We start from the raw sequence: 11,805 nt of genomic DNA, 5'->3' as shown, positions 1-11,805 counted from the left end.
AAAATCCCAATTAATGCCGACAACTCGTCTGCTGTTCCTGGGGATGATTCTGGACACAGTTCAGAAAAAGGTTTTTCTTCCCGAAGAAAAAGCCAAGGAGTTATCTGACCTGGTCAGGAACCTCCTAAAACCAGGAAAGGTGTCTGTACATCAATGCACAAGAGTCCTGGGAAAAAATGGTAGCTTCTTACGAAGCAATCCCTTTCGGCAGATTCCATGCAAAGGGATCTGTTGGACAAATGGTCAGGGTCGCATCTTCAGATGCACCTGCGGATAACCCTGTCGCCGAGGACAAGGGTATCCCTTCTGTGGTGGTTGCAGGAGGCTCATCTATTGGAGGGCCGCAGATTCGGCATGCAGGATTGGATCCTGGTGACCACGGATGCCAGCCTGAGAGGCTGGGGGGCAGTCACACAGGGAAGAAATTTCCAGGGAGTGTGGTCGAGCCTGAAAAAGTCTCTTCACATAAGCATTCTGGAACTAAGAGCAATCTACAATGCTCTAAGCCAGGCGGAACCTCTGCTTCAAGGAAGACCGGTGTTGATCCAGTCGGACAACATCACGGCAGTCGCCCATGTAAACAGACAGGGCGGCACAAGAAGCAGGAGGGAAATGGCAGAAGCTGCCAGGATCCTTCGCTGGGCGGAGAATCACGTGATAGCACTGTCAGCAGTATTCATCCCGGGCGTGGACAACTGGGAAGCAGACTTCCTCAGCAGACACGACCTTCACCCGGGAGAGTGGGGACTTCATCCAGAAGTTTTCCACATGCTATTAAACCGTTGGGTAAAACCAATGGTGGACATGATGGCGTCTCGCCTCAACAAAACACTGGCCAGGTATTGCGCCAGGTCAAGAGATCCGCAGGCAATAGCTGTGGACGCGCTGGTAACACCTTGGGTGTACCAGTCGGTATATGTGTTTCCTCCTCTGCCTCTCATACCAAAGGTATTGAGGATTATACGGCAAAGAGGAGTAAGACTAGTGGCTCCGGATTGGCCAAGAAGGACTTGGTACCCGGAACTTCAAGAGATGGTCACGGACGATCCGTGGCCTCTACTTCTGAGAAGGGACCTGCTTCAGCAGGGTCCTTGTCTTTTTCAAGACTTACCGCGGCTGCGTTTGACGGCATGGCGTTTGAATGCCAGATCCTAAAAGGAAAAGGCATTCCAGAAGAAGTCATTCCTACCTTGATAAAGGCAAGGAAGGAAGTCACCGCGAAGCATTATCGCCGTATTTGGCGAAAATATGTTGCGTGGTGCGAGCAGCGGAGTGCTCCGATGGAGGAATTTCAACTGGGTCGTTTTCCTACATTTCCTGCAATCAGGATTGTCTATGGGTCTCAAATTGGGATCTATTAAGGTTCAAATTTCGGCCCTATCAATATTCTTCCAAAAAGAATTGGCCTCAGTCCCTGAGGTCCAGATTTTTATCAAAGGAGTACTGCATATACAGCCTCCTGTGGTGCCTAAGGTGGCACCGTGGGATCTAAATGTAGTTTTAGATTTCCTCAAATCCAATTGGTTTGAACCACTAAAGAATGTGGATTTGAAATATCTCACATGGAAAGTGACTATGTTACTGGCCCTGGCTTCGGCCGGGAGAGTATCTGAACTGGCGGCTTTGTCTTATAAAAGCCCTTATTTAATTTTCCATTCGACATAGGGCAGAGCTGCGGACGCGTCCGCATTTTCTCCCTAAGGTGGTATCAGCGTTTCACCTGAACCAGCCTATTGTAGTGCCTGCGGCTACAGACGACTTGAAGGACTCCAAGTTGTTGGACGTTGTCAGAGCCTTAAAAATATACATTTAAAGGACGGCTGGAGTCAGAAAATCTGACTCGCTGTTTATACTGTATGCACCCAACAAGTTGGGTGCACCTGCTTCTAAGCAGTCGATTGCTCGTTGGATTTGTAACAAAATTCAACTTGTACATTCTGTGGCAGGCCTGCCACAGCCTAAATCTGTTAAGGCCCATTCCGCAAGGAAGGTGGGCTCATCTTGGGCGGCTGCCCGAGGGGTCTCGGCATTACAACTCTGCCGAGCAGCTACGTGGTCAGGGGAGAACACGTTTGTAAATTTTTACAAATTTGATACCCTGGCAAAGGAGGACCTGGAGTTCTCTCATTCGGTGCTGCAGAGTCATCCGCACTCTCCCGCCCGTTTGGGAGCTTTGGTATAATCCCCATGGTCCTTTCAGGAACCCCAGCATCCACTTAGGACGATAGAGAAAATAAGAATTTACTTACCGATAATTCTATTTCTCGGAGTCCGTAGTGGATGCTGGGCGCCCATCCCAAGTGCGGATTATCTGCAATACTTGTACATAGTTATTGTTAACTAATTCGGGTTATTGTTTAGGAAGCCATCTTTCAGAGGCTCCTCTGTTATCATACTGTTAACTGGGTTTAGATCACAAGTTGTACGGTGTGATTGGTGTGGCTGGTATGAGTCTTACCCGGGATTCAAAATCCTCCCTTATTGTGTACGCTCGTCCGGGCACAGTACCTAACTGGAGTCTGGAGGAGGGTCATGGGGGGAGGAGCCAGTACACACCACCTGACCTGTAAAAGCTTTACTTTTGTGCCCTGTCTCCTGCGGAGCCGCTATTCCCCATGGTCCTTTCAGGAACCCCAGCATCCACTACGGACTCCGAGAAATAGAATTATCGGTAAGTAAATTCTTATTATTACTTGTCACGGTCCCTGTATACAACAATAGAGATTTAAATACATAGGTGCTGGCAAACATTTCAAATAACATATATGAATTTATTAAACGCACATAGCAAAAAGATATAATTCTGCATTATGTGACATGTATAGTGGGATACAGGTATAGATGAGCACATGGGGAAAGGTGTGTGGGCTTAGAAAATCATAGGAAAATCAGGATCTCTATATGAAGCATGCAGTTTTAATTACATGTAGGCATAAGAATGGCAAATAAAACTGCCGTCATTCTGCATTATGGGATAAGCGTATTGGGGTCCAGATATAGGCAAGTATGTATGGAAAGGGATTAGTGTGAAAGCTCAAAGTATTTTAGGAAAATATGGGCGTTTAGAAAACATGCACTGTTGTACATACATTTTTGCGGAAGGCTGGCAAATAAACTAGCAGGCCTTCTGCATGTAAAATATGTTAAGTAGACATTTGCAAAAGATCTAGTGCCTAAATTGAAGATGACTAAAAAAATATATATTTAAATACAATAGTCTTTGACGAGTTTAACCAGCTAGCATTGTTTTTACAGCCAGGAGCTGCCATTCCTCTAATTTCACAATAGCCCAAATACCCTACTGCACACTGCCCCACTAGCTGGACGGAAACAGCCTGCCCAGATAATGCCCCTTTGCCAGTTACTCAAGAGTCAGAAAGACCAGCAACAAACACGTGTATGCTGCCAAGCTACCGCTCTCCCCTCTATACACAAATTACCCTCACACTTCCCACCCAGCTATGGCGGGAGCGCGAGCCGCGCCCTTCCTTTTATACTGGCGGTGAGTTACGCCCCGCCTCCAGTCTGACATTCTTCGTCACCGTGACGCAGCCAACATGTCGCGCAGCTGTGACGTTTGTATATGAAACGTCAACACATCGCGACTTTCGTACGCTTCGCCGTGACAGTGCCGGGCGGACCACCTGACAAAATCAACGTGGGAAGAGCAGCGGGCACTTACAATGGCCGCAGACTCTATGGAGATTGATGATGCGCTGTACAGGTGAGTATCGTTCTGTGTAGTTGTTATAGGCAACAGCTTCCGGGGGAAATGCAAAATGAGATGGTTACTTGCCAGTATGTAAGTAGAATGAAATATCCTTGTAACATCAGAGGGTCCAATGAAATCCGGCCTGCAGAAAGCTGATAATCACTTTTTAGTACGTTAAATATGATCTAATAAGTCAACTATATAATATGCCGATATAACAGATACAGCTGTCAGTACAGTATATGGTGTTAGAGCTATTCAGGAAATGATCTGCACGTTATACAGAGGTACAGTAAAGGTACCTGCCTGCAGATGCTTAGCTGAGATACAGTAGCTCCCCAGTAAATGTATATTGCAGCTGGTCCTTTTTGCAGATTATTCTGACTGTGGCAATGACTATTGCTTCTGATTACATTTACAGTACAGAATAGTGCTTCTATCCCACAAACTTACAATACTGTGTCATTTTTTTAGGGGGTATTTCCCAACCTATCATTTTGACTATACTTCTTATATTGTTAATCCAACATCTGTACCACTTCTCTGTTTCCATGACTGCAGATGATGCCATTTTGTACAGACTCTCTCAGTACTGTATAAAAAAAAAAAAAAGAAATGATACTGAGTCTCCAATTGTATCCATCTGGAGGAGGGAGACACATATGATGGGTTATACTGCATGGTTAGGAGTCGGGCACTGACTTCATCTCTCCCCTTCATCTCTCTGACTTCATCTCTGACTGGTATTTCTTATCATCTGCTGCTATTCTCCTAGGATGGTTTCAAGTCAGGACCTGTCTTACTCTGTTTTTTTAAGATGCAAATTTCTGCCCTCATTACTCAGCCAGTGGTAGATGTATGAATCTGTGATAAGAGTGGAGAAGTGTGTGTGGCTCCCAATCTGCTTTGAACGGTTTGTCAAGTGCAGTCCAATAACAATATACAGTACGTAGCAGCTGATTGGTTGCCATGGCACACTTCTCCACTGGCTGACTTTTCCACTCTTTTCACTGCTTCATACATCTACCCCTAAGTTAGTGTTCACTCTAGGATTTTTTTAGGGCGGGGTGCTGAGCATTGAAGAGGGCACATTTTTATTTTGAAGGGCACATTTTTGATGTGACGCTTTGCGCACAAAGCATAGCACATATGTTTATAGGTTTTGTACATACATTTTGCCCTTAGTAAATCATATACCCATACATACATATAAGACGCCTAACATATATGTACTGAGAACCATACTGTATATGTCCAGTCTTCTTGAAAGATCGGCTGTAGCATATACATAAGTAGATAATTATAAATGTCTTTTCCAGTGCTGAAGTAGTTATAATCCAGAAAGTGTTATAAAACAGAAAAGTTAAACAATGGGTTAAAATATATAGGAAAAAAATAAGTCTGTTCTACTAAGGAAATACTGTAAGCAGTACATGCTCACTGCTTACCCTGTTCTTTCCCTCTTTATCAGAGTGCTGTGTTATTTACAGTGCCGCCTCTGCCTTCAAGTTGGCTAAGGATAGAAATAGTGTTCCAATTTCAGAGGTGGGCAAGGAGTAGACGACAAAATTGTAACATGCACTCTGACGGTTGCATTCAGTATACAAGGGGGTGATGTATGGTCCTGCAGGGTGCACTGAAAGGACAGGGTGCTTTTTCACATTTCAAAAATGGGCAGGGTGCAGCACCCTGCTGAAACAGCCTAGAAGGAACACTACTAAGTGCCAGTCGTTATCAATAATCTTGTCCTAACTTAAGATGGTGACTGTTTCAGCCTGTGCCTTCCTGGTGTCCCTGTTGATATTAGGTGATATTTTACTACTTTGATGTGATTCGAAGTTAAAGGGTGTAGCTTTCTAGTTCGGTATCCGGATGATAGGTCGACCAACTATTGGTCGACTTGCATATGGTCAGAAGGTCGTCGGGTTCAAATGGTTGACATAACAATAGTCAACACAACATATGGTCAGTATGAGTTTTTTGACTTTTTAAAACTTTTTCATACTTTACCATCCACGTGGACTATGATTGGGATTTGTAACCTGTGCCGTTCACAGCGATAGCCTAGTGAGGCACCTTGCCCGAAGCATGGCGAGCGAAGTGGTACACTAATTGTGGTTCCATGTGCTGGAAGCTACATTTTTACACTAAAAAAAATATTAAAAACATGTGTTAACACTTCTGTTGTGTCTACCTTGTGCATGTCTGCCTATTAAACCATAAACTTCTATGTCACAAGAGTTGTGAATCTCTGATTCACATTTGGTTCCCTGCGATGGCCACATAACCATGGGGTCAATTCTATTCGGCAACTAAAGAATAGCGCCGGGAATTAGCTCCCGACGCTATTCAATTCTGCTACTAGTTGCCCGCAATTGTCGGGAATTCTTCTCTCATCCCCGGGGGATGAGAGAATAAACCCGACAAAAGTGCTGCCTCGCGGCCGGCGCGAGGCTGATTCTGTCGGGAATCAGCCTCGCGCCGGGTAGTTAAGTCGGAGAATGCCCGTTCTCCCGACAAAACTACCTGTTAAGTCGGCGAGAACGGGACATCGCCGACTTAACTTTAGCTGAATTGAATAGCGTCGGGAGCTAATTCCCGGCGCTATTCTTTAGTTGCCGAATAGAATTGACCCCTATGTTTGGTACCTCAACTTCAGTAAATCTTCTGCTGGATTTAGAAAAACATTGAGTGGACCTTCTCCGTGGCAAGACTATCAATGCTGCTCAGGCTCACTGTCCATCAGACTAGGGCACTGGTTCCCTCTTGGGCGGTTTGGTGCACAGGTTTTTTTTGGCAGGCAGAATGGTCTCCTCTGTCTACAGTTCTAATGGATGTTGCTACTTGTGCAGGCATTTATCACGTTGTAGTCCTACCTTCTTTCCATCTCAGAGTGATTTTAATTAGTATTTGCTGGATTCCTCTACCACAATGTTGGAGGGGGACTTGTTACCTAAAGAAGAGCTGAAGGTTATAGATCAGAGGATAAATTCCTACCTAGGTAGCATTAACTGTGCCTCCGTTCAACATCGGAGACAGGGATTTAACAATAGTTAAAAAAAAATAACTAAAAAAAAATCTTGCCTTGATGAGTATCAACATTTTGGGTACCTGGCTAATAACGTCTTAATTTGCTGTTTCTAATCCGCATTCTGCATAGTTATCCACTAGAAACAGTTTCATTAACGGCTAATGATTTGATTAATAAATCTAAGAGCTATTATTGATTATTTTAGATCTATCAGCTGTGACATCTAAAATGTATTTTCTCATTCTGTTCCCCTTGTTACCCATGTATGTAAGGGGGCTGTTTGGTAATAATTGCACACACGTAAACATTTGTAGCAGGTTGTTGTAAAGCATGTAGTCAAACTCTGATGTTACAGATATGTCCTCATACATGCAGCCTCAATGTGCCACGTAGAATAAGATGCCTGGTGTGACTGAGCCACCAGGTCCTGTGCAACTCTGCTAGCATCCGGGTTCTGTTATGTTGCCAAAATGCATCCTAGTCGCAGCACCATGGCTGTTGCATTGTAGCGATTCGTATACAGATTCAGAGATTCAGCTTTGTTTTCTCAATCAAATATCCATATCATTTAAAGATAATATAGTTGTTTATCATGGTAATCCTGTGCCTGTTATACATACTGTACATACATTATCATGGACTGGGCCCATTGTCATCCATTCGGTGAACTTTGTCATTTTACTTTTTTGTTAAATGCATTATTTTATTATTGCAGCCGGCAAAGGTATGTCCTGGGTGACACAGCCATGCAAAAAATGGCTCAGTCCCACGTTTTCCTTAGTGGGATGGGCGGTCTTGGTGTGGAAATAGGTAAGTTCTTAATTATTTATTTTATCCCCATCCTATTTGTGTGGCGGTGAGGCCTGGGTAACATGGGGCAATATATAGGAAAGTAAATAATGCTTTATAATATCATGTCAGTGAGCTTAAGTAGATGTAGGGGGGTATCCAATTAACCGCGGTGATTTACCTTGGCTAATTGGTTCGCCGGGGGCTAGCCGATAAAACGGAGGTTATCCCCTATGGCGGCATTTATAGGGGATTATGTAAAGCATAATCCACGGTAAATGCTGCAAAAATACACAGGTCCGCGGCTTTTTACGGGACCTATTCATTTCCGCACGTAAAACGTGTTTTTCGCGGAACCTAATTGGATAGAGGTGATTTAAAAAATATATTAAAAAAATAAATAAAACTCCCATTTTTCGCTGCCGTGGCACTAATTGGATACCCCCCATAGAAAGTAAATGAAATAAAACCGTTTCTGAGGGACAGAAAATTATTTTTTATCTGTAAGTATGTATTAAATACAGATGTGCCCTTTCTGACTATTGCTTCAATCGCGCTAAATGGCCCCTCACGGCATGCCAGGACTCATGTGACTTGGTCATGCTGAGCGTCTTTCCTGTTCAATATTTTCGCCATAGTCGCAAAAATAAAACAACTGGAAGGAAATAAACTACATTGCTATCTTAAGGTGCATACACACGGGGTGTTTTTGCCCAGTGTGTAAGGACAGCAATGATGTGAACATTGCTGGCTGGAAAACTGCTGAGTGCATACACACTGAGCGATTTTTAACCTGGCCTAGCGCTGTTCAAGGGGGTGACTGTAGGAGACTGTGGGAAGTGGTTCACTCTGTCGGTAAAACAGGCCGACGGATGGCGGCGGCCAGTGATGATGCATGAGCTTGCATCAGTGATCACCGCTTATCGCCCAGCCATACACACTAGGAAGTTTTGAGCTCAAAACGCCAAAAGTGAGCAACTTTGAGCTCCAAATCTAATAGTGTGTGTGCACCTTAACATTGATCATCTCTCCCCACATCGGCCCGTGAATACGGGCCTTTAGAGATATCTTTTACTTTTCTCAATCTGAAGTGACCTCCACCTTCTAGATAAGTAATGTCATCAGATAAATAAGAGAACTATATTCCATATACGTGTAGATGAGAGAGCCTATAAATTTGATTAATTTGTTATTGAGTAGAGCGAGTTTAACCACTGTTGTTGTTTTTTATTGTTCAATAAAGTTTAAAGTGTTTTTAATTATATATTATATATTTTTTTTAAAATTATTTAAGAAATACAAACTTGGGTGTTTTGCACCACCCATCCTCCATGTCCATAATCTCCCAATATAAAATCTCTCCTCCCCTTCCTGTGGCCGGTGTATTATTTTTTTATCATTATCATTTTCCCTTCACCAATATGCATTGCATGTGTTAGGGCGATTGATTATCGGTTCCTCTGTGCTGGCTTCCCTGATGGCTGCTGCTCTCTGCAGCCCGGGTATATACACAGGGGGCAGCGCCAGGTTCCCTGGCGGTTGCTGCTCTCTGCAGCCACCTGGGTGGAAAGGGGGTGCCGCGTGCTACCCGGTTACTGCCGGCCACAGGGATTGAGACAATTTGGGACGAAGCTGCGGGTGCAGAGGGGTCACGATGTCCTTTTGAGATTGGGGGCTGCGGGAAGATTATCTTTCCACAGCACCCAGTGGGCATTTCTGACTTGTCACATCTGATGCGACCATGCCAGGTAAGTAGTTAAGTATTTTGTTCTTCATAAGGAAAAGATTCCACTGTCCTATTGACCACAAGGAGTTGTTTTAAGCAAGAACTTTGTGAGAATTGTCTGATGCCTACAATCAAAATATTTCTGGAGGCTGTATTCTGAACATGCTTTGTCCTTGCTACTGAGTGATTGTCATTTATATTTTCTTTGTTATTTTAGCTAAGAACATTGTTTTAGCTGGAATAAAGGTAAATCCCCAAAATTATTTTTTTGTTTTCTTTAAAAGGATTGACATTGTGTTTTACAATAGTAATTTTGTTTCATCAGGCATTGACAATCCATGACGCTAGAAATTGTGAAATGTGGGATCTTGGGACAAATTTCTTTATCAAAGAAGGAGATGTTAAAAATCAAAGAAATAGGTTAGTGATAAGTACTTTTTTTTTTTTTCCTTGTGTTAGATCATATGACACATGCAGTTTAAATATGCATGCACTATGCTCGCAGACATACACTGTCATGTATCTACAGCCATTACAGTCCTTATGTTAGTGTTGGGACGGCACGCTATCATTTTTAGGCGTTTGAGATCCGCAGCCAGATGAGAAAAATTGTGCAGGGTGCTTGTACATAATAAAAAATGAAATAGCACCGCAAAGTTAGAGATTACAGGGGCATATATATTATTATTTGCAAAATAAACAATTCTTATTGCCGCAGATGTAGGTATTAGAATAACCTATTGGCAGATTGTATCTGGCAGGGACAGCGCTGGTGAGAAAACATGTAGAAACGTGTCTGCACGTGCGTGTAATAAAAAAACATGCATTTGCATAATTACGTCGTTGTTCCTTGGATGGAGGAAAACGAGCAGAAGACTGCTATGTGGGCTCCCCTGTCATGAATAAGGAAAGGTAAGCAGCTCTCTGCTGCCTGCATAAGTCCCCAAACGGTTTTCTCTTTGACCGAGACTGACAGTAGTGTAGTATTTTTGTCTGTACATGGGGCTTGCAGGTACTCCGTGTTTTCTCCTCTCTACCCAATGTTTCCAGCTAAGATGTAAATTGAAAATGGGGTTAGAAATAAACACTTTTATACAGTATGTGAGAGGTCTCATGGTTGGTTACAAGAAATGCTTTATCATTAATAGCAAAACTGGAAAAAAAAGTATTGAAGAACACCATTTAGAGTATATATTTATTAAGCCATTTAAATAACCACTGGTGATAAAGGCACCAGCCAATCAGCTCCAATATGTAAATTAACAGTTAGGATCTGATTGGCTGGTGCCTTTATCACCTTGCACATATCACTGGTTTATCACTTCCTTATGCCTTCTCCAGGTTAATACATCTGCCCCATTGTCTCTTAAGTTTCCTTCATCTTAATATAAAAAAAAAAAAGAGGATACATTTTTGCTACCTTTAATTTATTGCAGAGCCAAAACATGCCTTCCACACATTGCGGAGCTCAACCCGTATGTCGATGTGATGACTTCTGATGTGCCTCTGGACGAATCAGCTGATCTTTCATTCCTGAATCAGTACCAGGTAGTAAAAGTTCTTTCTTCCTATTTTCTTTAGGTGGAAAACAACTGTGAAATCAAGAGTAATAAGTTTCAGTCCCTATTTTTATTTATTTTTACCGTTTCCCACTAGCCTGGCATGGTCACATCAGATGCGACTACAGCAGGCTGTGCTTACCTTGACATGGTTGCATCTGGAGCGACATGTCAGAAATCTCACTTAGCAAATGTTGGCACCCTCAGAGGGACCTCTGGTGGTCCCCCCAGTACTTGCTGTGCTCCTGATCGTTCAGCCCGTCAGCACTCCCTATCCAGCAGCTGCAGACATTAGCAGCACAGGGCAGATGTAAAAAAAAAAAAAGCATCCCTCACCTTCCCTGTGGAACCACAGAGAATGCAGATGTAATTTAAATAAATGTTTTTAACCTAATTCAATTTGAAAAAAAAAAAAAAACCAGACCATTTCTGAGCGTTTTTTGGAAAAAAAGTTGTTAAAAAGGCATCTAATCCCTACCAATTAAATGCTGCATTTCCCTGTCACTGTTTTGAGGTGCAGTTGAAGCTATTGAAGAGTGTTACATAGAAAGCTGTTCCTTATGTTGGCAGTTTCAGACCAATAATAATAATGTTATGCAGTTTTCTCTAGCATCCCTAAGGGATATTGGGGAGAACTAGTACGATGGGGTATAGATGGGGTCCAAAGGAGCCAGTACACTTAACATTTCTTCAACTGGGTGTGCTGGCTCCTCCCCTCTATGCATTTTGCCTATAAGGGAGGTGTTAAAGCTCCCCCTAGAGGACGCTGCATCACAGCAGTCGTTTTTCTTTGTGCAAAATAAGCACAATGTCACTTTCCTTGATTCTCCAGAGTTAGATGACTTATTCAAACAGGCCTGGAAAAATCCAGACTAAAAATTCAAGGTGTCAGGGGGGGCGTGGCTTCGGCGGACATGGAGTAGCACACAGGTTGTGTGTCTCTCCAGCTATAAACTCCTGTAATACCATCCTGTGTCCCCCCCTGGGC

General features: G+C 43.2%; 1 protein-coding gene across 1 annotated transcript in view; it reads left to right on the top strand.

The window, feature by feature from the left end:
- Window positions 1-3,551: 3,551 nt before the first annotated feature.
- UBA6 (ubiquitin like modifier activating enzyme 6) overlaps window positions 3,552-11,805 on the top strand; it is a 170,044-nt gene continuing 161,790 nt past the window's right edge. The window contains exons 1-5 of the mRNA XM_063919926.1: window positions 3,552-3,724; window positions 7,459-7,553; window positions 9,476-9,504; window positions 9,584-9,678; window positions 10,695-10,806. Of these exons, the coding sequence (XP_063775996.1) occupies window positions 3,684-3,724; window positions 7,459-7,553; window positions 9,476-9,504; window positions 9,584-9,678; window positions 10,695-10,806 (372 nt within the window). The 5' untranslated portion in view covers window positions 3,552-3,683. The remainder of the gene's footprint in view (window positions 3,725-7,458; window positions 7,554-9,475; window positions 9,505-9,583; window positions 9,679-10,694; window positions 10,807-11,805) is intronic.

This window comes from Pseudophryne corroboree, chromosome 1 (assembly GCF_028390025.1).
Source record: "Pseudophryne corroboree isolate aPseCor3 chromosome 1, aPseCor3.hap2, whole genome shotgun sequence".
Taxonomy (NCBI): Eukaryota; Metazoa; Chordata; class Amphibia; order Anura; family Myobatrachidae; genus Pseudophryne; species Pseudophryne corroboree.
This window is presented reverse-complemented; position numbering and strand designations above follow the sequence as displayed.